Below are 27,525 nucleotides of genomic sequence, written 5' to 3'. Positions count from 1 at the left end.
AATACATGACGACATGTAGCAGTATCACCGGATCACTATAAATAATACATTAAGAACACTAAAGGAGGCAGAGCAAGGAAATAGTATTATGTCACTCCCTTACATATGCATAAGATCCAGCCTGCACATCTTCATCCTCTTACTGTCACTGAATGGAAACATTGATTCCTGAACTGATGAGCAAGGAAATTTCTAATAAAACACAGCTAGCAAATCTGTAAAAAAAATGCAATAATAGGATTGATGCAACCAGTGATTCGTGCAGGAAAAAGTCTGCATCCCATAGAGCCGTGGACTCTGCTCTACGTCCATTCGTCCAATTGTCTTCAGTAAGTGACCAGCTCCTCACAGTTCCTCACTTTTCAAGTACTCTTCTCACCTTTTATTTGACTTACACAAGTGCCCCATCCGGCTTCTAACCTCTATTATGTGCCATTTACTGCCCCGCCAGCCCCTATAGCTGTACCTACTGTGGGGCATGATGTACCCAAATACTGTGCCACATAGTAGGTAATGCAGGTATAATACCTATGGCTACGTCTAAAAGAAGTGCCACACAGACGGCACAACTAGTAACAAAAGTGCCAAATTGATACATTGTGCCCCAGGCATTGATAGTGCCCCAGATGGTACAATTCCGCAAATATTGATCTTCTCAGTACAGTAAGGATATGTCCACACGGGACCGAGAAGAAGCAGATGTAATATTCCTGAAGAGTGTAGAAAGTGATGCTACAGCACCAGAAACCTCATACACACAGTGCAGAGAAAATCCACAAATGAAATTGTCTCATACTACAGATTTTAGCTTTCAGAATGAAGTCGTTTCCACAACAATTTCCCAATCATCTTTGTTGCCCCTTGTAGGCAGTAATTTTAGGTAGGGCACAGTGTTAGTGCTCCACTAGTGCCCTGCACAGATATAATTACACTTTTGTGCCCATAGTCAGTATTAATGACCCCTGCCATCACCCCAACAAGGTATTAATGCGCCCCGGTAATCAGGTGATCTTCCCAGCCACCCAGATGACTAACCCTGCCGGTAGCGGTGTGACTCTGACTCTGCTGTAGGGTTCACTCACAAGTGCAACTGATAAAAAATTGCATTGTGCTCGGACCAATGTTGTGCAAAGCTAGGAGGGATAGCTGACACTAGAGAAGACAGAGAAATGATTCAGAAGAAGCTTGAACAATGGGCAGCGACTAACTGAATGGTATTTAACAGGAAGAATTATTAAAAAACGGAATGGCAATATTGAGACTCTTACTTATCGGAAACCGACATCTACAAATAATCTCCTCAATTGGACAAGTCATCATCCAGTCCCCCTTAAAAGAGGTATACCGAAGGGACAGTTCCTTCGTATCAGGAGGAACTGCTCAGATTTGGTTGCTTTTAGAAACCAGGCTGATGATTTGCACCATAGGTTTCAAATGAGAGGCTATCCAGAATATATTTTGAGAAAATCGTATCAGGAAGCCTTGTCTACTGATAGATCTATATTGTTGGGGGTTAAAGAAAAGAGGAATGATGAAAAAATGGTTAGGATGATAGGCACATTTGATGGCCAAGCTGAAAGGGTATATAATATCTTCAGAAAACACTGGGGTATTCTTTTGGCAGACCCAGACCTGAGGGGCATTATTACGCCCAAGCCGAGTATTACCTACAGAAAGGGCAGGTCCCTTGGGGACCGTTTGGTACATAGCTTTTATCAGAGACCAAAAAAGGAAGGTACTTGGCTTTCTCGTAAACCACAAGGTTTTTTCAAATGTGGAAACTGCTCGAGATGTGGTGTTATGTCACAATCTAAAACATTTTGCAGTTCAGTGGATGGAAAGACCTATAATATTAGGGATTTTGGGAACTGTAGATCCTCTGGTATGGTGTACAAAGCAACATGTACATGCCCTCTGGATTATGTTGGTAAGACCATCAGGGAGCTCAGGATAAGAGTAGGTGAGCACCTGAATGATATTAAAAATAATAGGGATACATCTATTGCGCGACATATGAATGAGGTGCATGCCGGATCCCTGAAGGATATTACTTTTTGTATGATTGAGTTAGTCAGACCCAAACCTCGGGGGGGGGGGGGGACCTTGACAAAATTATACAAAGAAGAGAAGCAGAATGGATATATAGACTCCAATCCCTGTCCCCGAAAGGTCTAAATGAATGCCTGTCATTCATATGTTTTCTTTAGGAGTTTTTGAGTATTTAACTGCCTATGGTTGTCTTCACCCCCAAAATAAACCAGATTTTTTTCTTTGGATAATGTGTAGCTAGTCTATTTGCAAGTAGTGCGTAATAATTTCGCACTAACTCTATTATGAGTCTTATTATCAATAAAGCATTTGTTCTAATGTTAATATTTTAGAGCATATTTTTTAAAATTCACTTTCTCCAGTGTTACTATACTGAGAGATTATATATTCTCGCTATATATTTAATTTGGGTATACTACTATTATTATTATATATAGCTCGGTTTGATATATGCGTTAAGTATTGGACTATTATGTACGCCCCTTTTCTTGTTCTAAAATCTGGGCTATTTAGGGATAGATGCTGACGTTATTTGGTCTATCACCTTGGCGCTAATGCGCCTGCGTGCGATTAGGTCACGGTTTGATGCCGTGTCTGTTTTTCTTGGTCGCAAGGTAACAAGCGCCGTTATGTTCCGGTACATCACTTCCGGTCATGCGCAGTAGGCGTGACACGCACGCTGGTCCGATAGTGGAACGCAATGGGAATGGGTAATGAGTAACACTCAGTGATTGGCTGGGCAAAGTGGATGACGTGTATCCTCTGTGACCGTGCACCCAATGGGCTTTGTTGACACATGATAGCGGGGGATATTTAAATTTATTTTCTGTGACCGCCGCCATGCCATGTTTATATCCTGTTATCTTTTGGCATCATGGAGCATATCGAGTATCAGTGGCATTGAAGTCTGGGTCCTCCTGATGAACCGTTACACCGGGGAAACGCGTCGGGGCGACTTTGACGATAAGTAGCCACCGGGTGGTGTTCTAAAATCTCTTTATTTATTTGTTTATTATGGAACAATATTACATCATGTTTATCTTTATACACCATCAGTGGTTTCTTTATCTGCATTAACAGAGGCGATTACCAATTGCCATATACTGCTAATTTATTGCTGGGACGTGATGTCCTTGTCTGCATGTTTATCTTATTCATCATGCTGGTAGCAATTCATGGTTATCTTCTGGCTCATTGGTTTATTGTGTATCAATAGGCAATTTTAATAGTTGTTCTGTGAGGGCTATTGATAGTAGCCTTTTTTGGGGTTACCTTTACTATCATTATATTTGTGGGCTTATTGCCCTGGTTACTCTTGCATTGCATTCTGTGTATGCTAAGGTTTTTCCCTTCCTTCATATCGTTTCTATCTGGCATTGTTTTCCCACCTGTGAAATTAGGGTGAGGTAGGGGAGACAGGGTCAGACGACGTTGAGTGGGGGCGCCAAACAACCGTATTTATTAGGGTGCCAACCTCCACGGCAAGGAAGGGTGCAGATAGTATATTGTAGCCTTTAACAGGGCTTTTAAGGAAATTTATTGATTATTTACTCACGGTCATAGGTGTTTTTTAATTTCTATTGAATAAAATTTAAATTTTATGGGAATACATGTTCACCTCAATATTTAACAGGAAGAAATGCAAGATTCTACATCTGGGCAAAAAAACCCGAATATTACATCTATAGAATGGGAGGAATAGAACTAAGCAACAACACGTGTGAAAAAGTCTTGGGTATACTAATAGATCACAGATTGCACATGAGTCAACAGTGTGATGCAGGAGCAAAACAGGCAAACACGGTTCTAGGATGTATTAAGAGAAGCATACGGTCTAGTTCACGTGAAGTAATAATCCCCCTCTACTTGTCCTTGGTCAGGCCTCATCTGGAATACTGTGTCCAGTTCTGGGCACCACATTCTAAAAAGACATTGAAAACCTGGAACAAGTTCAGAGAAGAGCGAACAGGATGGTGAGCGGACTGAAAAGTATGTCCTGCGAGGAATGGATAGAGGATCTGAGAATGTTTAGCTGCAAAAAAGAAGGCTAAGAGGAAACTTAATAGCTGTCTACAAATATCTGAAGGGCTGTCACATTGTAGAAGGATCATCTTTATTCTCATTTGCACAAGGAAAGACTAGAAGCAATGGGATGAAACTGAATGGGAGGAGACACAGATTAGACATTAGAAAACACTTTTTGACAGTGAGGGTGATCAATGAGTGGAACAGGCTGCCACGAGAAGTGGTGAGTTCTCCTTCAATGGAAGTCTTCACACAGAGGCTGGACAGACATCTATCTGGGATGATTTAGTGACTCCTGCATTGAGCAGGGGGTTGGACACGATGACCCCGGAGGTCCCTTCCAACTCTAACATTCTAGGACTCTATGATTCCATAAGGCCGTGCAGATCTGTGTATTTTCGCAGCTGTTTTCAGCTTGCTACAATTTCACTCCGAAATCTGATGGCTGCGAGAAAAAAAAAATCTGATACATTGCAGTTCTGTAAAATGGGAAACTGTAAATGATTAATAGCTGCTTTGTACAAAAACAGATTGTAGACAGATCACAAGTGAGAATAAAATCCGTCCCGCTCTCCTGGATGAGAGAAAGGAACCGATTTTTTTTTTTCCCACGCAAAAGTAGTTACAGTGGAGATTCCATTGAAGTCGGGGGGCTCTAGATCTGTGCTAGGCATCGCCCCTTCCTTCCTAATGGTGCACAATATAATGGCCAAATAATAGCGATACACAGTGTAAAAATAAAGGCACCATACAGTGCACAAATAACACTGCCCACGATATAAGAGGCGGTTGTCTGGCACATTCCGCTCTGCCACGTGTGCGGTGGGCTGACACTTGCACAATGCTTTTTGGCACGTGCTCTGGATGACAGATGTCATTATAAAGAGGAAGTGGCGGAGGAGGACGCGCATCTGACTGCTTCATTCTAGAGATTTGGAAGAAAAAGTCAAATGACTGAAAATATTTACAATCTGTGACCAGGAAAAATAACGGAAGCTGAGAGACAACCGCCACCGCGATACTATGGGGCCGGTGTTATCCGCAGCCCCAGAATAGCATGCGAGGAGCAGTAATCACTGACACAGGGACATAGGAAATAATGGCAAGAGGGGAGGGTCATATCAATGCTACAAACACAACCAGTGTCAGATCTCTGCTCTAGAGGAAGACGTATTAATCCGCAGAGCGCTGCACTGACCTATCCGATATTACATGACCGGATCACCGAGCTCAACGGGCAGCTGTACTCTCTATGACTGTGCTGCCGCTGTGTAATCTGTGGCGTTACATAGGACTGCAGGTGACATCTACTACAATATCTGTACATAGACAGTTATCACTGTGCTATCTGTGGTGTTACATAGGACTGCAGGTTACATCTACCTTATCTGTGGTGTTACATAGGACTGCAGGTGACGCCTACTACCTTATCTGTGGTGTTACATAGGACTGCAGGTTACATCTACCTTATCTGTGGTGTTACATAGGACTGCAGGTGACGCCTACTACCTTATCTGTGTGTTACATAGCAGCATATTCAGCTCTGGGGCCCCTGTATATGATGGTTGGTAGTGGGGGTTTCGTCACATTGATCTGTTACCCTGCGATGATGATGATGTGACATTCTCCTTCTCTTATTAACCCTTCTGTGCCTTGCGGATGACTCTGCTCCTTTTCTTTGCTCTTGAGAGTCATCTTGATTTCTTCTTCTTGCAGGTTACCAGTGAGAGCACGGAGGAGAGAAAACCCGGCCTGATGGACGCCTTCAAAAATAATCCTGACACCAGTGAACCCGTGTCCTTGGCAAAGTTCATCAGAGGTACTGAACCTCATTACCCCCCATAATGTTGTCTCAGGGACTCTGTATTAACCCCTGAAAGGCTGGGTTCATTCATATGACACAGAAGTCAGGAAAAGTAGCACAATGCAAGGTTATACCCGAAGGGAAAGTAGAAAGGTTTCCCATGATAGCTGCGGGAATAAATTATCTGCAGTAGGAAATGTTCCCAATCTTTCTTCTTTTTCCTTATACATTTCCCCTTCCTATTTGTTTTTTCTTTACTGTATTTCCTCTTCTACTTTTCTATTCTTTTTCCAATTCTTCTCTTTTCTCCTCTTGTCCTTCCTTTCACTTTCCTGTTTCTAAATATGACGCTTTCCCTTTCACAATTCCTTTTGCCATTCTCTTTCTTTTTTCTTTATTCTACTTTCCTTTCTTTTCCACTTCTCCTCTCCTTTTACTTTACTGTCATTTTTTTGGTCTTTTCCCTTTTTTAATTTCTCTCACCCTTCTTCCCTTTCCTCTTCTTTGACTCTCCACTTCCCTTCTCTTCCTTTTCCTTTCCTCTCCTTTCCTCTTCTTTGACTCTCCACTAGCCCTTCTCTTCCTTTTCCCTTCCTCTCCTTTCCTCTCCTTTGACTCTCCACTTCCCCTTCTCTTCCCTTTCCTTACCTCTCCTTTCCTCTCCTTTGACTCTCCACTTCCCCTTCTCTTCCCTTTCCTTACCTCTCCTTTCCTCTCCTTTGACTCTCCACTTCCCCTTCTCTTCTCTTTCCTCTCCTTTCCTCTCATTTGACTCTCCACTTCCCCTTCTCTTCCCTTTCCTTACCTCTCCTTTCCTCTCCTTTGACTCTCCACTTCCCCTTCTCTTCCCTTTCCTTACCTCTCCTTTCCTCTCCTTTGACTCTCCACTTCCCCTTCTCTTCCCTTTCCTCTCCTTTCCTCTTCTTTGACTCTCCACTTCCCCTTCTCTTCCCTTTCCTCTCCTTTCCTCTCATTTGACTCTCCACTTCCCCTTCTCTTCCCTTTCCTCTCCTTTCCTCTCATTTGACTCTCCACTTCCCCTTCTCTTCCCTTTCCTTTCCTCTTCTTTGACTCTCCACTTCCCCTTCTCTTCCCCTTCTCTTTCCTTTCCTTTCCTCTTTCTTCTTTGACACTCCACTTCCCCTTCTCTTCACTTTCCCTTTATACTTTTACATTTTGTTCCCATTCTATTTGTTACCTTTTCTCCTTCATCTTCCCTTCTTTTTCTTCTTCCCTTCTTTTTCTTCTCCTTCCACTTTTCCATTCACTTTCTTTCTTTCACATTCATGTTTCCTTTATACTTATGCTTTTTTTCTCCTTTCTCTTCCGCCTTTCTTCTTCATTTCCTCCAGATTCACTGATGTGAGGTTTTTCATCTCTTCCCCTTCTCCCCGACCTTTTTATTTTCTTTTGGTTTCCACCTTTCCCATTCCTCTTCCCTTTCCATATCTCCTCCTCTTTTCCCTCATTCTATCACTCTTCCCTATCACCTTTCAATCTCATTCCTCATGTTTTTCTTTTGCCTTACTTTTTATCTTATTTTCCTCTTCTCCTTAATTTTCCCTTCTTTCTCCCTTTCCATGTTCCAGGCACTTGTCCATGCCCTTCTTCTCCTTTCTCTCCCCTTTTTCACTTTCCATTCTTTTATTATGTTATCGTCCTTTACTTCCAGTACACTGACATCACTTTTTTCCTTCTCTTTCCTGAATCATTTTATGTTTTATTTTCTATTCCATTTTTTTCTTTCCCCCTTTCACTTCACTTCCTCCTGCCCCTCAGTGTCCTTTTCATCTTCCCTTCAGATTCTTTCTTGTTTCTTTTTCTCTTCTTCCTCCCTTTACTTTTCTTTGCCTTTTTTTTTTTTTTTTTTATTTCATTTCCCTTCTTGTTCTGGATTCTTTAGTTTTTCTTCACTTGACTTTTTCGTATTTTTCCAATCTTATTTCCGTCTTTTTTCCCTACCATTATCCCAATTCCTTCCTCCCTTTCCTCGCCTCCTATTCTCCTGGTAATGCAGCAATATACAGGAGGAGCTGATGATATATCACTGGCAAGGAAACAAAGAGCAGCGGCAGGAAAAGAGCGAGAAGAAGAATCCGGCTGACCGCTTCATAATGTGAATAGTAACATGTGGATAGTCGCTGGTTTTTTAAGTGTTAAACTCTTCTTCCTTCATGTATAAATATGAATAACAGGGCAGATTTTACATCGCTCCTCCGTCTGCTGATCTCACAATTATTTGTCATGGTTTCCCAAATGTAACGACAACTTAATAACGCCCAGTCCCATCTGGCAGACGGTCAGACCTCGCACCCCTGAGTCACCGGGTCCCTTGGTTGTTTCCTCCTTTCACATAAACATCAGTGACACATTGTCTCTATTTGTGTGTAAATTCATCTATTGCTCCATTATATGTGTAGTAACCTCCGTCACCGGCTGCTCTTTCTCCAGGGGACGTCGTCTCCACCAAGGTCATAGTATTCACCAATTACGCCCGGCATCTATACGCTCCTCGATGGTGACATTAGTACACCAGCAAGGAAAAGTGGTTGAATTATGCAAATCACAGGATGGAGATGTCGCTGATATGCAAATGATGAAAAATGGAAACTATATGTTCAAAATATCTTGACTTATTCAGTCTGGATCATGAGAACCACACAGAGAAGTCCCCGCACTTACAATCTTGGCCACATGTCGCCGGAGCTCCTGTGAGCAGCCTGTGTGGCCTATACAGTCATGGCCAAAAGTGACATTGTTCCAGAAAATGAATTATTTTTCCCAGAAAATTATTGCAATTCCCCATGTTTTCTTATACACGTTTATTTCCTTTGTGGGTATTGGAACAACACAAAAAAGCAGAGGAAAAAAAAAAGGCAAATTGGACATAATTTCACACAAAACCGCAAAAATGGACAAAATTGTCAGCACCTTTAATAATAATAATAATAATCTTTATTTATATAGCGCCAACATATTCCGCAGCGCTTTACAGTTGAACAGTTTCAAACACAACAGTCATAAGTAACAACGTTAACAATACAGTAATTAAAGCACAATCAGCCGCCCCTGCTCGTGGGAGCTTACACTCTACAATGAGGAGGGGGAGATACAGAGTACAGGTGTGTATTTACAATGATGTATTTACAATGATGGTCCAGCCATCTTCAGGGGGTGGGGGATAGATGGAGATAGTGAGTGGGCTACACACACACCACACACACACAAGCATAAAATGACTTTGATTACTGAATGTGATAGGCCGCTCTGAACAAATGTGTTTTGAGGGAGCGCCTAAAACTATGCAAATTGTGGATAGTCCTAATATCTTGGAGTAGAGCATTCCAGAGGATTGGCGCAGCACGGGAGAAGTCTTGGAGTCGGGAGTGGGAGGTACGGATTAGGGCAGAGGTTAGTCGAAAGTCATTTGCAGAGCGCAGTGGTCAGTTAGGCCGATAGATAGAAATGAGGGAGGAGATGTAGGGGAGTGCCGCACTGTGGAGAGCTTTGTGGGTGAGAACAAGTACTTTGAATTGTACCCTGTAATGAATGGGCAGCCAGTGTAACGACTGACGAAGAGCGGACGCGTCCGAGAAACGATTAGCCAGATGGACAACCCTGGCTGCTGCATTAAGGATGGACTGGAGAGGGGAGAGTGGAGTGAGGGGGAGGCCAATTAATAGAGCGTTACAGTAGTCCAGGCGGGAGTGGATCAGGGCGACAGTGAGGGTTTTTGTTGTTTCCATGGTGAGAAAAGGGCGGATTCTAGAGATGTTCTTTAGGTGTAAGCGGCACGAGCGGGCAAGAGATTGTATATGGGAGGTGAAGGAGAGATCGGAGTCAAACATAACGCCCAGACAGCGCGCTTGCTGTCGGGGTGTAATTATGGTGCCACCCACGGAGAGGGAAATGTCAGATTTAGGGAGGTTAGTAGATGGCGGGGAGCAGAAGAAGTTCAGTTTTGGAGAGGTTGAGTTTCAGATAGAGAGCAGACATGATGTTGGAGACTGCAGACAGACAGTCACTGGCGTTCTGTAGTACAGCGGAGGTAAGGTCAGGGGATGATGTGTACAGTTGTGTGTCATCAGCATAAAGATGGTACTGAAAGCCAAATCTGCTGATGGTCTGTCCAATTGGGGCCGTATAGAGAGAGAAGAGAAGGGGGCCAAGGACTGAGCCCTGAGGTACCCCGACAGTGAGAGGAAGAGGAGATGAAGTGGAGCCAGAGAACAGAACACTGAAGGAGCGGTCAGAAAGATAGGAGGAGAACCAGGAGAGAGCAGTGTCCTTAAAGCCTAGTGACTGGTGCCTAGAGAGTAGGAGAATGTGGTCAACAGTGTCGAAAGCTGCAGAAAGGTTGAGAAGAATGAGCAGAGAGTGGTCACCGTTACGTTTTGCTGTCAGAAGGTCATTGGTCACTTTGATGAGTGCAGTTTGTCGAATGTAGAGGGCAGAAACCGGACTGTGAAGAGTCTAGGAGGGAGTGAGTGGAGAGGTAACGGGTAAGGCGGGAGTATATCAGGCTCTCCAAGAATTTAGAGATGAAGGGGAGATTGGAGACTGGTCTGCAGCTGTTTGTGCAGGATGGGTTGAGGGTGGGTTTCTTTAGTAATGGAGTAATGATAGAGTGTTTGAAGGAGGAGGGGAAAATGCCAGAGGAGAGGGAGAGATTAAAGATTGTAGTTAGGTGAGTTGTGATGACTGGAGAGAGAGACTGGAGGAGATATGAGGGAATGGGGTCGGTTGTGCATGTAGTCGGACGAGAAGAGGAGAGGAGCCTGGAAACTTCTTCTGTGATGGGATCGAATGTGGAGAGTGAGCCAGGGGAAATGCAGGGAGGGATGGGAGTCACTGAACTTGGTGATTGGGAGCGGATTTCCTGGCGGATATTGTCTATTTTCTCTATAAAGTGGGAGGCCAGGTCATCAGCACAAATGTCTGTGATAGGGGCTTGTGCTTTTGGCCTGAGGAGGGAGTGAAAGGTGTCAAAAAGTTTCTTGGGGTTGTTGGATAGTGAGGAGATCAGGGTGGTGAAGTAGGTCTGTTTGGCGAGGTGAAGGGCAGAGTTATATGTCCTTAACATAAATTTGAAGTGTATGAAGTCTTCTGGTGTGCGTGTTTTCCTCCATAAGCGTTCAGCACACCTAGAGCATCACCTAGAGCATCGCTGGAGAAATCGGGTTTGTGATGTGAGCCAGGGCTGTTTTACTCTGTTTTACTCTAAAATCGTGGGTAAGCAACTTTGTGTCAAGCATGTGATTCTCGTTCACAATCACCTGTGGCAAGTAACAAGTGTGGGCAATATGAAAATCACACCTGAAGGCAGATAACAAGGGGAGAAGTTGCCTCAATCTTTGCATTGTGTGTCAGTCTGTGCCACAATTAGCATAGAGAGCAGAAAGTAAAGAGAACTGTCTGATGTCTTGAGGACAGGAATGAGGACAAAGAAAAGAAACATAGAACCTACAGTCAAATATGGTGGAGGTTCAACATTTTTTTTCAAAAGGATGTTCAGCCAAATATTAAGTTGAGGGTGCCAAAAATTTTGTCTGGCCCATTTTATTGGTTTTGTGTGAAATGATGTCCAATTTGCCATTTTTCCTTTTTTTTTTGTGTTGTTTCAATACACACAAAGGAAATAAACCTGTGTATAACAAAACAAGTAATTGTAATAATTTTCTGGAAGAAATACTTAATTTTCTGGAACGATTTCAAGAGTGCTAACACTTTTGGCCATGACTGTATGTGCTCTCATGGCTGCAGTGTATACAGATTTGTCTTCCACTGGGAGCATCAAGGACGTCATTATTCGGTGATTACACAGCAGCTTCCGGCAGCATCTCCTGATGATTTGTACATTCCGCGGCAGAACCTTCCTCAGACGACCATTAATGATCTCAGTGATTGCAGCCGAGGCTGGAGGTGACGGGATTTCTGCACGAGGCTATGACTCCGGACTTAAAAAATGTAGTTTCCATTTTTCCTTCATTTGTAGATCAGTGACGTCTCCATCCTGTGATTTCCACAATTCCACCACTTTTTTCTTCTTGGTGTTTGCAATTTTGATGTTGAGCAGTTTGTATCGACTTCTATATTTTGCTCACACAGCAGTTCTGCAGAGGAGACCAGGACCATTCATTTCCTGATCCCTTCTGCAGGTTTAATGTTATATGAAATGCCAAGAAAAAGTCTTTCATTTTCTAAAAATGTAAACGTTTCAAATTAAAACTTTATTTCAATTTCTGCTTGCAGACATCAAATAATGCTAAAAAACAAGTTCATAATCATTTAGAAACAACATTACTAATGTTTTACCTCAGGAAGAGTTCAGAAATCAATATTTTGTGGAATCCCCATGATTGTTAATGCCAGCTTTCCTGCGTCTTGGCTGCTTTCCACCAGTCTCTCACACGGCTTTTGGGTGACCTTATGCCACTCCTGGTACACATGTCAGCAGTTCTTCTTTGTGTGATGCCTTGTGACTCTCCATCTTCCTCTTGATTACATTCCAGAGGTTTTTAGTGGGGTTCAGGTCTGGAGATTGGACCATGACCAGGATTTGATGTGGTGGTCCTTCATCCACACATTGATTGACCTAGCTATGTGGCATGGCGCATTATCCTCAGAGTTGGGGAACGTTGCCTGAGCAGAAGGAGTCAGCTGTTTTTCCAGGATGACCTTGTATGCGGCTTGATTCATACGTCCTTCTCAAAGATTAGCCTGCCCAATTCCAGCCTTGCTGAAGCATCCCCAGATCATCACCGATCCTCCACCAAATTTCACAGTGGGTGCAAGACACTGTGGCTTGATGCCTCTCCAGGTCTCCGTCTAACCATTAGATGGCCAGGTGTTGGGCAAAGCTGAAAATTAGACTCATCAGAGAAGATTACCTTACTCCAGTCCTCTATGGTCCAATCCTTATTGTCTTTGGCAAACTTCAGCCTGGCTCTCCTTTGCTTCTCACTGATGAAAGGCTTTTTTATAGCTTTACATGACTTGAGCCCTGCCTCTAGGAGCCTGTTACGGACTGTTCTTGCCGTGCACTTCACCCCAGCTGCCATTTGCCATTCCTTTTGTAGGTCACGTGATGTCATCCTGTGGTTGCTGAGTGACATTCGAATAAGATAATGGTCATCCAGGTCAGTGGAGAGTCGTTTTCACCCTCTGCCGGTCTGTAGCTTTGTTGTCCCCAATGTCTGCTGCTTGACCTTGTTGTAATGGACTGCCGTCTTAAAAACTTTAAGGATGGAGGCAACATGACGCTCACTGTATCCATCTGCTAGTAAAGCCAGAATTGAGCCCTTCTTTTCCTCACTCAGGACTTTTCTTTTCAACTCCTTTGCCGTGGTTAAAAGTTATTTTTTCATTCCTATTACTTTTGGGATATTACTAGCACTTGTTTTGCCATCCAGCTTGTCCTATTGCAAGAGGATTGTGATCACCATGTTTTTTATACTTTCATTCGTTAGACAAGATTTGGTTCAGGTGATCACCTGAGCAGAAGCACATTAAGTAGAATGAGGTGCACTCTGGTTGGAATTCAACTGACACTGGAATGGAATGGCCGTCAGACAGAGAGAAGCTGATTTTTATAAAACTGTGCAGCGGGCTCTTAATTTTTGCCAGAGCTGTATATAGTATAGTAATAATAGTATATTTATGTGGGCTGCTATTTTTAGGCTGGGGGGGCAATAATCATGTCCCCTTACTAGCCTGAGAATTCCAGCCCCCAACTGTCTGCTTTAGCTTGGCTAGTTGTTAAAAATGGGGGGGGGACCCCACACCGTTTTTTTAATCATTTATTTATAAGTACTACTAATGTCATCACTAATTTATTTTACTATTTTTATTCTTGAAAATTGTTTTATATTTATTATTATATTCCTTGTTGTTCTTTTGTGCTTCCATTGTTTTTATCTACTTAGCAGCTTTTTACTTCTTAAACATCTTCTTGACATTTTCTCCATTTCTTTTTCTCATGTTTTGTAGTTCTCTGTATTTATTAGTATGTCATTGTTTTTTCATTGAGTGACCTTTATTTTGTTTTTATTTTATTATCAATATGTATTATGCAGTTATTTTTTTCTCTTTCTTTTTTCTGGCATTTTGCATTTATCTGCATTTGTTACTATGTCATTATTTTCTCATTTTATGTTTTCTATTATTTTGTTTTTTTGCTTTTATTATCTGTATTTCTTACGTAGTTATTTTTGTTACTTTTCTAGTATCTTATTATTTGAATCTATTATTAGGTCATTTTTTCCTATTGTTATTTTGCAGTTGTTTTATCTTTTATTTCTTCATGTGCTCAGTCCTTGTACTTTCCATAGTGACATTTCTGTCTTCTGCGCCTTATGTTTCGGTGTCTTTGTAGTTTTTCCTCGTCCTTTTCACAAGTGTCGGCGTTTTTTGATCTTGACACCTCAGATGGGGCTACTGTTCGTCACGAGTCCCGGAGGAGGCGGCACATTTATGGAGGTTACTGTCGAGTCTGATGCCTCCACGGAACCTTCTTCTAAATACAGAAAATGCCATCTTCCCTCTGAATCCTCCCGAGACCGAGGTGTTAAGAACTCCACATCACGGAGACCTTGGATTATTCACACTTTTCCAGGAGCTGCATATGGCTTATCTGAAAATTGAAACCAGAAAGTGAAAATTGCAGACGTCAAATATAATGGGGGTGGGTGAGGGGTTAATGGGGTTTATAATATAGTCAGTATTTCCCTGGTTCTGCAGTCCTATGCAAAATGATATCACAACAATGATTCCTTCTACTGAGCTAAACGTGTCAGTATTCACTGCCATCCTTGCATTCTATTCATGAATCAGAAGGCCCAGGATGAACAGTAGATAATGTAATAAAAACTTGTCGTCATTTTTTTTTAGAAACAGCACCACATCTGGTTGTTTCTGGTATTGCAGCTTTATCTCCATTGAAACGAATGAAGCTGAGCTGCAATAACGGAGCCGACCTGTGGCATTGTTTTATAAAAATGTTTTTAAAATTATGGACAACCCCTTTAAACGTATCCGTTTAGGTTAAAGTGATTTGTACAGTATTAGAAAAACATGGCATCTTTCTTCCAAAACAGTACCTCCCCATCAACAGGTTTTGTGTGGCACTGCAGGCTTGCACCAATCTCTTCCATTGGAGGTAAGCTGCAATACCAAAAGCAACCATTAGACTGGAGTGGCGTTGTTTTTGGAAGAAAGTAGTCATGTTTTACTACTAATGGAAAACTGGGAGGGTGGTAGAGGTATGAAAATCTTAGCCATCACGTCCTCAGTAAGGAACTTACAGACACCATTGTCTCTTTATTTTAGGGGTTAGCTAGCATCTTGACCCCTAGACACCATCAATGCTTTTATCGACAGCACTCCTAGTGGTGAACTTCAGGAGTACAACTCACAGTGACAGTACAAAACCAGCCATGGGTAATTGGTGGAAACTGCAGTAATTCATGTTATTAATTCAATTTTCTTTTGTTTCAGTCTTTCCCAAAGTTTTGCTCAGGACTTTGAAAAATCCAATCTATATCTTGGTGGTTTTGGCTCAAGCGAATCTGTCCGCCATGATATGCGGGCTGGCGACATTCATGGCCAAGTTCTTGGAGAGACAGTTTTCGATCACGGCATCCTTGGCTAATCTGATGATCGGTAGGTGGCCACGATGTAAATCGATGACAGACCATACGACCTGATTTCTGGGTGCCTGTAGTTATCGATTGGCCCATGGCACTAGCAGTAACGCCATCAGGTTTGGTCATGTTATGCCCAATTACATGAACTAATAAGGTTTCTACCTTTGTGCGAAATCAGGTGCAGGCAAATCGCCAAAAATCACTTTTTAAACTTCACTCTGTATGCAAATTATCATTAAATAGTCATCTGGGTGGAGTCAGTATCAGGAGGAGTCATACAATCTGGACTCCAACCTCTCCCTCCTATATTGATTGATGTTACCCAGCCTACATGTGCCAGAAATGTTAGAAGAGGATTTTTGCATTGACAGTAATAGAATCCTAATGAACTCAGAGCTGTGCTTTAAACAAACCACGTAGAGTCTGGTTTTGCTGCCTTGTACTTCATAAGATGCTTAAACTACCTTTGTTGCACGTGTCAGCCAAGTATGTCCAGGAACCGTCCCAATTCTCCTGCTGTGTAACTTGCCACTCTCACTTTTTAAGTGAGAAGTTCCTCTTCCTTCCTGCAAGCAATATAGGTGCCAGAGCATTCTGTATCTCCCACTCCCAGCATGCATTGCTCTCGCCATTGCCCAATCTCTTCTCTGCCCTGAATGACACCGCACCCACAATTGGTGCAAAGGCCCACCCTGTTTCCTGAAGATAGACAAAGATCTGCCTCCACTTCTTGAAAATATATAAAGGCACATGTCACTTCCTGTAGAAAGATAAAGACCTGTCCCTACTTCCTGTAGAGACAAAGACCCACCTCCATCTCCTGTAGAAATATAAACACCTGTCCCCCCTTCCTGTAGAGAGAAAAAGACCTGTTCCCACTTTCTATAGAGAGGAGAGACAAAGGCCCGTCTTCATTTCCTGTAGAGACAAATACCCGCCTTCACTTCCTGTAGCAACAAAGTCCCGCCTTCACTTCCTGTAGCGACAAAGACCCGCCTTCACTTCCTGTAGCGACAAAGACCCGCCTTCACTTCCTGTAGCGACAAAGACCCGCCTTCACTTCCTGTAGCGACAACCGCCCGCCTGCACTCCCTGTAGAGACAACTACCCACCTTCACCCCCTGTAGCGACAAAGGCCCGCCTTCATTTCCTGTAGAGCTACAAAGTCCCGCCTTCACTTCCTGTAGCGACAAAGTCCCGCCTTCACTTCCTGTAGCGACAAAGACCCGCCTTCACTTCCTGTAGCGACAAAGTCCCGCCTTCACTTCCTGTAGCGACAAAGACCCGCCTTCACTTCCTGTAGCGACAAAGACCCGCCTTCACTTCCTGTAGCGACAAAGACCCGCCTTCACTTCCTGTAGCGACAACCGCCCGCCTGCACTCCCTGTAGAGACAACTACCCACCTTCACCCCCTGTAGCGACAAAGGCCCGCCTTCATTTCCTGTAGAGCTACAAAGTCCCGCCTTCACTTCCTGTAGCGACAAAGTCCCGCCTTCACTTCCTGTAGCGACAAAGTCCCGCCTTCACTTCCTGTAGCGACAAAGTCCCGCCTTCACTTCCTGTAGCGACAAAGACCCGCCTTCACTTCCTGTAGCGACAACCGCCCGCCTGCACTCCCTGTAGAGACAACTACCCACCTTCACCCCCTGTAGCGACAAAGGCCCGCCTTCATTTCCTGTAGAGCTACAAAGTCCCGCCTTAATTTCCTGTAGAGCTACAAAGTCCCGCCTTCACTTCCTGTAAATAGACAAAGTCCCGCCTTCACTTCCTGTAAATAGACAAAGTCCCGCCTTCACTTCCTGTAAATAGACAAAGTCCCGCCTTCACTTCCTGTAAATAGACAAAGTCCCGCCTTCACTTCCTGTAAATAGACAAAGTCCCGCCTTCACTTCCTGTAAATAGACAAAGTCCCGCCTTCACTTCCTGTAAATAGACAAAGTCCCGCCTTCACTTCCTGTAAATAGACAAAGTCCCGCCTTCACTTCCTGTAAATAGACAAAGTCCCGCCTTCACTTCCTGTAAATAGACAAAGTCCCGCCTTCACTTCCTGTAAATAGACAAAGTCCCGCCTTCACTTCCTGTAAATAGACAAAGTCCCGCCTTCACTTCCTGTCGAGACAAAGATCCTTCCTGTAATCCATTTTTGTATCTGCTGCTAGAGACGGATTACACTTGGCAACAGTGAGTTTGCATCAAGTTACAAAGGAAGCAGTAATATAAGACATTGCGTGATACAGCGCACCCCATCCAATACATGGATCTTCTGCAATCCACTGTGCCCGGATAAGGCATGCCACGTATCCAGCAACTTTGTTAGAAGTCATGAAAATCAGCAAAGCGAGATGAAAGCAAAACTTTTTTTTGTGTCTTCATTAAAATAGTATCATGGGCATAGAATCGCACTGAGGCGGTTACACCCACAACCCTGTCACAGAAAATAGAACTTAGAATGTGATGACGCTTTAAATGAGTTAATTACAACTTTTGCAGAGGAAATGTATCTTGTCAACCTGAACTAAGTGAAAGTATCTCTTGTGAGTGCTGCATTTCAGCATTAATCTGCAGAGCATTAAGATTGTTACATTTTACAGCTAAATCAGATCCCCTCAAGGTGTAAATTAATTTATAGAATGTCAGCAATTCATGACATGGATTCCATGAATATAGACTCACATTGATGGAAGCATCCATAAAAGATCGCCGATGTCAGTGTGTACAGACACGACACACTCTCTCTGCCATGGCTCTGAGTGCTGTCATACCAGTAGTTCCGTCACTTTTTAACTTAATCCACAATTAAGAGTCGGCCAGGCTCGAAACGCGTCAGCATTGGTAGATGCACATGCTACAGGTTTAATCAAGTCAATGCTTTGCTGGATAAAGAAAGGAAGCGCTCTGGAGACATGAACGATAAGAACGTTTACTACCGGTCCTTATGTGTCCTGATACAGATGCAGCTTCCAGTCTAGTCTACCAGATCTGCAATAAGCCAAGGTGGTGGTTCTAGGTCCAAAAACAACCTGATCGCTTCTCTAAAAGGTTCATTAGTGTTTGATTAGGGGGACTAGTAATAGGATATTCTGTATTGGTATAGGGGCCCTCACTGACGACGGCCGTAACACATCCTGAACTGTGTGATACATTGTATCAATGTTTTGTCAACATGACTACTTTTAAGATAAACGTTCAGCTTGGTCAGGGGTTGAGGGTGAGAATCCCCTGGAAAGGTTTTATATGCCTTGTATTGGGCACAACGGCCCTCTGAGTGATCAGTGTCATGGACATACGTCATGTTTTTACAGTTGAGTAAATTAATATCGTTCTCCTCAGGATCTGTGAATATCCCGGGGGCCATGTCCGGCATTGTATTAGGTGGATTTATCATGAAGAGGTTCCAGTTATCCCACAAGCAGTGCGGAGCGATGTGCGTCATCGGATTGTTGTGCTGCGTTCTGATTGCTCTTCCTCTGCTGTTCTTGGGATGCTCAACGCGGCAGTTTGCAAGTCCCAATGCTGACCAGCACTTGAGGTAAGGAAACATTTCTTATGTTTTGTACAAATGAGTTTACATTGCAGTTACTCAGCCCTCATATAAAGCCCAAATCTCCGGCATACACCGAGTTTAAATGTTACATCTCTGTCTATCTGCAGCCACCACTAGGGGGAGCTGACTGTAAACTGTGATATTATTGAGGACAATGTAAAATCTATATGCAGTGAGCCCCCTCTTGTGGCGGCATCTGGCATTGTAGGGGATATGAAGCTCTGTGTTCGAGGAATGGTGGTTTGACTATGAATAAGATATGAGAAATTAGTACAGAATTTTGGAGATTTTTTGTGAGCTATGTAGAAAATAATAATAATAATGATATTTTACTTTAAATATACATGACCCTACAGGAACAAGAAAAATCTACAAGATGCATGTAGTTAATAATGTTTAAGGGGGTTTCTGGGTAAATTGATTACTAAAACGACAGTATGCAGAGCATATTATTAATTAATAAACTTTATAATTAATTTTTGTTATAATTCTGTTCCTGAGCTGTCACATGGGCATGGCCTGTGATACATGGCAAGCTTAGAGTGTCTGGGGATGTGCACAGCGTGGGAGAGCAGCTTAGAGTGTCTGGGGATGTGCACAGGGTGGGAGAGCAGCTTAGAGTGTCTGGGGATATGCACAGGGTGGGAGAGCAGCTTAGAGTGTCTGGGGATGTGCACAGGGTGGGAGAGCAGCTTAGAGTGTCTGGGGATGTGTACAGGGTGGTAGAGCAGCTTAGAGTGTCTGGGGATATGCACAGGGTGGGAGAGCAGCTTAGATTGTCTGGGGATGTGCACAGGGTGGGAGAGCAGCTTTGATTGTCTGGGGATGTGCACAGGGTGGGAGAGCAGTTTAGAGTGTCTGGGGATGTGCACAGGGTGGTAGAGCAGCTTAGAGTGTCTGGGGATATGCACAGGGTGGGAGAGCAGCTTAGAGTGTCTGGGGATGTGCACAGGGTGGGAGAGCAGCTTAGATTGTCTGGGGATGTGCACAGGTTGGGAGAGCAGTTTAGAGTGTCTGGGGATGTGCACAGGGTGGTAGAGCAGCTTAGATTGTCTGGGGATGTGCACAGGGTGGGAGAGCAGCTTAGATTGTCTGGGGATGTGCACAGGGTGGGAGAGCAGCTTAGAGTGTCTGGGGATGTGCACAGGGTGGGAGAGCAGCTTAGAGTGTCTGGGGATATGCACAAGGTGGAAGAGCAGCTTAGAGTGTCTGGGGATGTGCACAGGGTGGGAGAGCAGCTTAGATTGTCTGGGGATGTGCACAGGGTGGGAGAGCAGCTTAGAGTGTCTGGGGATATGCACAGGGTGGAAGAGCAGCTTAGAGTGTCTGGGGATGTGCACAGGGTGGGAGAGCCGCTTAGAGTGTCTGGGGATGTGCACAGGGTGGGAGAGCAGAGAGAGAACACAGCACTGAACAAGTAATCTAATGAACTAGTGGCTTTGGCCAGAGGGTAAGATGGTGGGCACTCCAGACTGATAGATTACATTGTTATGCATGGATACAGTATAGTACTCATTTTTCCACTGGAGTAAACTTATCCTATGTGGTATCCGTGTGTGCACCTGTAACAATTACTTACAGTCCGATGGGTTTAGGACATTGCATACTAGGGTAAGTGGTGGAATGTTGGGAAGGAGAAACCACGTAGTGTCTCCCTCTCACACACCACCTCCTCACCTCGCCCCCTGTCTGTCGGTGTTCCCCAAGGCTCTGTCCTAGGACCCCTACTATTCTCCATCTACACCTTCGGCTTGGGACGGCTCATCGAATTCCACGGTTTGCAGTATCACCTCTACGCCGATGACACGCAGATCTACCTATCTGGACCCAACCTCGCCTCCTTACTGACTGACATCCCACAATGTCTGTCTGCTATCTCAGCGTTCTTCTCTGCTCGCTTTCTCAAACTGAACATGGACAAAACAGAATTTATCATCTTTCCCCCATCTCACTCTACCCCTCCACCAGACCTATCCATCAATGTCAACGGCTGCTCTCTTTCCCCAGTCCCGTACGCTTGGTGCCTTGGGGTGATCCTCGACTCTGTGCTCTCTTTCAAACCACATATCCAAGCCTTCGCCTCCTCCTGCCGCCTCAAACTCAAAAATATTTCCCGGATCTGCTCATTCCTCAACCATGAAACCACAAAAACACTAGTACATGCTCTTATCATCTCCCGCCTCGACTACTGCAACCTCCTACTCTCTGACCTCCCCTCTAGCACTCTGGCTCCGCTCCAGTCCATCCTACACTCTGCTGCCCGACTAATCCACCTGTCTCCCCGCTATTCCCCAGCCTCCCCCCTATGCCGGGCCCTTCACTGGTTTCCTATCGCCAAGAGGCTCCAATTCAAAACCCTAACCATGACATACAAATCCATCCACAACCTGTCTCCTCCATACATCTGTGACATGGTCTCTAGGTACCTACCCGCACACAACCTTCGATCATCTCAAGATCTCCTTCTGTACTCCCTCCTTATCTCTTCTTCCCACAACCGCATACAAGACTTCTCCCGTGTTTCCCCCATACTCTGGAACTCCCTGCCGCAACACATCAGACTCTCACCATCAACGGAAACCTTCAAGAAGAACCTGAAGACCCACCTGTTCCGACAAGCCTACAGCCTGCAATGATCCTCGGTCTACTGAACCACAGCACGACCTGCTCTCCCCTCTCCTACTGTATCCTCACCCATCCCTGTAGACTGTGAGCCCTCGTGGGCAGGGTCCCCTCTCCTTATGTACTTGTGTGTGCCTTGTCTTACACATGTTTACTATACTTGTCTATATTTCCCCTTTTCAGATGTAAAGCGCCATGGAATAAATGTCGCTATATAAATGCATAATAATAATAACTGTGTGTTTACCTCCATTCATCCATCCTGAGACTCCATAAGAGTCTCAGGATGGTGCTTTGTAGGTGGAGTGGGTGATCACTTAGAATGAGAGTCTGTGAGGGTCTTTTTCGTGGTCTCATAGGGTAAACATGTTACCAAATTCAGATGAGGAACATAACTTCTACTGGATTCATCTATCCAGATGGTGTTTTATATGCTCTAGTTACATTCGGAGCTCCACCAATAATTATTATTGTTTCTTCCTAACTCCATATTGTATAAATTAAAAGGTGCTTGGTAGGTTTACCACACATGGCAAAATGATTGCAGACCACGTTGTCCCACTGTATGTCTCACAACTTTGAAAGATGAGACAGAGAGACACATACTACATAGTGCACAGCTGCAATTCTTATTTTACACTTAGCCAGGACCCTAAACTTGTCCAGGACTATATATGTGCCCACACAGAAATAATGCTCTTAGTGACGCACACTTCTGTTCCCACATAATATGGCCAATACAATGCCCGCCACACACAGTATCATGTCACGACAGTACGCTCCCCCACACACTGTTTTATATAATCAACCATGCAGTATGATGCCCCAACACCCAGCAAAATGAGGACACAGTGCTCTCTATACAGTATGATGACCCCACACACAAAAATCTGGTCCTACACACAGAATGATGTCACACACAGCTCCCCACAAACAGTACGATGTCCCCTACAATCCCTCATCTACTACTCCTCCAATGCAAAGTATGATATCCCTACAGAACATTTCCCCCACACAATGTGATGTCCCCACAGTACATTCCCCCACACACAGTGTGAGGACTCCACAGCCCCCAACACATACAGTAAGATTACCCCACAAAACAATCACCTACACCTCGCCCCGCTACCTAGCGATCCTGACCGGCCCTTCCGTTTCTCCATAGACTGGTGAAATCTGGATCTGATTGTCCCCGGCTCCTCTGCTTTAAGGTATCATGAGGCACTGATGCAGTGAGGTCAGGACATACAGTGCCCCCAACCTCCGGGGTGATCTGCCCCTGTGGCTGCAGCTCTTGATGTGTCTAGAGTATGAGACATGATGCACTTTAGGATCAGGATGAGATGAGTAGTGGCACATAGACTTTTCTGAGACTGATCTGTGCATTGTTTTTCAGCGCTGGACTTTGGCACAATGTTACAGAATGCAGCAGTAATTGTGGCTGCTCCAAATCCGCATTCAACCCAATCTGCGGTGCAGACGACATCGAGTACATCTCCCCATGCTATGCCGGCTGCGAAGACGTCAACTTCGATTACAAGGAGAATAAAGTGCTGGTAAGTATGTCTCTTGTCCGACTGCGGCAACTACTTTATTGTATCCTACTAGCTTCTCCGTACCTCCTGATCTTCCTGGAGTGAAGTCAGAGTTCTGTTGTGTGTTGTAATCCAAACAGATGTCTCCTCCTTAAACTCCCTCCTATCTTTACACATGTTAAGGTAGAGACACTGCAGCTGCATCTCCCTCCTCCCCTCTCATAGCATGCAGTCTATAGATATACAGAGGGAGAAACACTGCAGCTGCATCTCCCTCCTCCCCTCTCACAGCATGCAGTCTACAGACATACAGAGGGAGAAACACTGCAGCTGCATCTCCCTCCTTCCCTCTCACAGCATGTAGTATACAGATGCACAGAGTGAAAAGTATTGCAGCTGCATCTCACTTCTCCCCTCTCACAGCATGCAGTCTATAGATATACAGAGGGAGAGATACTGCTGCATCTCCCTCCTCCTCTTTCACAGCATGCAGTCTATAGATATACAGAGGGTGAGATACTGCTGCTGCATCTCCCTCCTCCTCTCCCACAGCATGCAGTCTATAGATATACAGAGGGTGAGATACTGCAGCTGCATCTCCCTCCTCTCCCACAGCATGCAGTCTATAGATATACAGAGGGTGAGATACTGCTGCTGCATCTCCCTCCTCCTCTCCCACAGCATGCAGTCTATAGATATACAGAGGGTGAGATACTGCTGCTGCATCTCCCTCCTCCTCTCCCACAGCATGCAGTCTATAGATATACAGAGGGTGAGATACTGCAGCTGCATCTCCCTCCTCTCCCACAGCATGCAGTCTATAGATATACAGAGGGTGAGATACTGCTGCTGCATCTCCCTCCTCCTCTCCCACAGCATGCAGTCTGTAGATATACAGAGGGAGAGATACTGCAGCTGCATCTCCCTCCTCTCCCACAGCATGCAGTCTATAGATATACAGAGGGTGAGATACTGCTGCTGCATCTCCCTCCTCCTCTCCCACAACATGCAGTCTATAGATATACAGAGGGTGAGATACTGCTGCTGCATCTCCCTCCTCCTCTCTCACAGCATGCAGTCTATAGATACAGAGGGAGAGATACTGCTGCTGCATCTCCCTCCTCCTCTCCCACAGCATGCAGTCTGTAGATATACAGAGGGTGAGATACTGCAGCTGCATCTCCCTCCTCCTCTCTCACAGCATGCAGTCTATAGATATACAGAGGGTGAGATACTGCAGCTGCATCTCCCTCCTCCTCTCTCACAGCATGCAGTCTATAGATATACAGAGGGTGAGATACTGCTGCTGCATCTCCTTCCTCCTCTCTCACAGCATGCAGTCTATAGATATACAGAGGGTGAGATACTGCTGCTGCATCTTCCTCCTCCTCTCTCACAACATGCAGTCTATAGATATACAGAGGGTGAGATACTGCAGCTGCATCTCCCTCCTCCTCTCTCACAGCATGCAGTCTATAGATATACAGAGGGTGAGATACTGCTGCTGCATCTCCCTCCTCCTCTCCCACAACATGCAGTCTATAGATATACAGAGGGTGAGATACTGCAGCTGCATCTCCCTCCTCCTCTCTCACAGCATGCAGTCTATAGATATACAGAGGGTGAGATACTGCTGCTGCATCTCCCTCCTCCTCTCCCACAGCATGCAGTCTATAGATATACAGAGGGTGAGATACTGCTGCTGCATCTCCCTCCTCCTCTCCCACAACATGCAGTCTATAGATATACAGAGGGTGAGATACTGCTGCTGCATCTCCCTCCTCCTCTCTCACAGCATGCAGTCTATAGATATACAGAGGGTGAGATACTGCTGCTGCATCTCCCTCCTCCTCTCTCACAGCATGCAGTCTATAGATATACAGAGGGTGAGATACTGCAGCTGCATCTCACTTCTCCCCTCTCACAGCATGCAGTCTATAGATATACAGAGGGTGAGATACTGCTGCTGCATCTCCCTCCTCCTCTCTCACAGCATGCAGTCTATAGATATACAGAGGGTGAGATACTGCAGCTGCATCTCCCTCCTCCTCTCCCACAGCATGCAGTCTATAGATATACAGAGGGTGAGATACTGCTGCTGCATCTCCCTCCTCCTCTCTCACAACATGCAGTCTATAGATATACAGAGGGTGAGATACTGCAGCTGCATCTCCCTCCTCCTCTCTCACAGCATGCAGTCTATAGATATACAGAGGGTGAGATACTGCTGCTGCATCTCCCTCCTCCTCTCCCACAACATGCAGTCTATAGATATACAGAGGGTGAGATACTGCAGCTGCATCTCCCTCCTCCTCTCTCACAGCATGCAGTCTATAGATATACAGAGGGTGAGATACTGCAGCTGCATCTCCCTCCTACTCTCCCACAGCATGCAGTCTATAGATATACAGAGGGTGAGATACTGCAGCTGCATCTCACTTCTCCCCTCTCACAGCATGCAGTCTATAGATATACAGAAGGAGAGATACTGCTGCTGCATCTCCCTCCTCCTCTCCCACAACATGCAGTCTATAGATATACAGAGGGTGAGATACTGCTGCTGCATCTCCCTCCTCCTCTCTCACTGCATGCAGTCTGTAGATATACAGAGGGTGAGATACTGCTGCTGCATCTCCCTCCTCCTCTCTCACAGCATGCAGTCTATAGATATTCAGAGGGTGAGATACTGCTGCTGCATCTCCCTGCTCCTCTCTCACAGCATGCAGTCTATAGATATTCAGAGGGTGAGATACTGCTGCTGCATCTCCCTCCTCCTCTCTCACAGCATGCAGTCTATAGATATACAGAGGGCGAGATACTGCAGCTGCATCTCCCTCCTCCTCTCTCACAGCATGCAGTCTGTAGATATACAGAGGATGAGATACTGCAGCTGCATCTCCCTCCTCCTCTCTCACAGCATGCAGTCTATAGATATACAGAGGGTGAGATACTGCTGCTGCATCTCCCTCCTCCTCTCTCACAGCATGCAGTCTATAGATATTCAGAGGGTGAGATACTGCTGCTGCATCTCCCTCCTCCTCTCTCACAGCATGCAGACTATAGATATACAGAGGGAGAGATACTGCAGCTGCATCTCCCTCCTCCTCTCTCACAGCATGCAGTCTGTAGATATACAGAGGATGAGATACTGCAGCTGCATCTCCCTCCTCCTCTCTCACAGCATGCAGTCTATAGATACACAGAGGATGAGATACTGCTGCTGCATCTCCCTCCTCCTCTCTCACAGCATGCAGTCTATAGATATTCAGAGGGTGAGATACTGCTGCTGCATCTCCCTCCTCCTCTCCCACAACATGCAGTCTATAGATATACAGAGGGTGAGATACTGCAGCTGCATCTCCCTCCTCCTCTCTCACAGCATGCAGTCTATAGATATACAGAGGGTGAGATACTGCTGCTGCATCTCCCTCCTCCTCTCCCACAGCATGCAGTCTATAGATATACAGAGGGTGAGATACTGCTGCTGCATCTCCCTCCTCCTCTCCCACAACATGCAGTCTATAGATATACAGAGGGTGAGATACTGCTGCTGCATCTCCCTCCTCCTCTCTCACAGCATGCAGTCTATAGATATACAGAGGGTGAGATACTGCTGCTGCATCTCCCTCCTCCTCTCTCACAGCATGCAGTCTATAGATATACAGAGGGTGAGATACTGCAGCTGCATCTCACTTCTCCCCTCTCACAGCATGCAGTCTATAGATATACAGAGGGTGAGATACTGCTGCTGCATCTCCCTCCTCCTCTCTCACAGCATGCAGTCTATAGATATACAGAGGGTGAGATACTGCAGCTGCATCTCCCTCCTCCTCTCCCACAGCATGCAGTCTATAGATATACAGAGGGTGAGATACTGCTGCTGCATCTCCCTCCTCCTCTCTCACAACATGCAGTCTATAGATATACAGAGGGTGAGATACTGCAGCTGCATCTCCCTCCTCCTCTCTCACAGCATGCAGTCTATAGATATACAGAGGGTGAGATACTGCTGCTGCATCTCCCTCCTCCTCTCCCACAACATGCAGTCTATAGATATACAGAGGGTGAGATACTGCAGCTGCATCTCCCTCCTCCTCTCTCACAGCATGCAGTCTATAGATATACAGAGGGTGAGATACTGCAGCTGCATCTCCCTCCTACTCTCCCACAGCATGCAGTCTATAGATATACAGAGGGTGAGATACTGCAGCTGCATCTCACTTCTCCCCTCTCACAGCATGCAGTCTATAGATATACAGAAGGAGAGATACTGCTGCTGCATCTCCCTCCTCCTCTCCCAC

General features: G+C 45.0%; 1 protein-coding gene across 5 annotated transcripts in view; it reads left to right on the top strand.

The window, feature by feature from the left end:
• Positions 1–27,525, top strand: part of SLCO2B1 (solute carrier organic anion transporter family member 2B1) — a 196,513-nt gene that overhangs the window by 120,978 nt on the left and 48,010 nt on the right. For all 5 annotated transcript variants that reach the window (XM_073548504.1, XM_073548502.1, XM_073548500.1 and 2 more), the window contains 4 exons: positions 5,791–5,893; positions 15,374–15,538; positions 18,854–19,052; positions 23,086–23,245. In XM_073548504.1, the coding sequence (XP_073404605.1) occupies positions 5,791–5,893; positions 15,374–15,538; positions 18,854–19,052; positions 23,086–23,245 (627 nt within the window). The remainder of the gene's footprint in view (positions 1–5,790; positions 5,894–15,373; positions 15,539–18,853; positions 19,053–23,085; positions 23,246–27,525) is intronic.

This window comes from Dendrobates tinctorius, unplaced genomic scaffold (genome assembly GCF_039654945.1).
Source record: "Dendrobates tinctorius isolate UK_male_01 unplaced genomic scaffold, ASM3965494v1 ptg000157l, whole genome shotgun sequence".
Lineage (NCBI taxonomy): Eukaryota > Metazoa > Chordata > Amphibia > Anura > Dendrobatidae > Dendrobates > Dendrobates tinctorius.
This window is presented reverse-complemented; position numbering and strand designations above follow the sequence as displayed.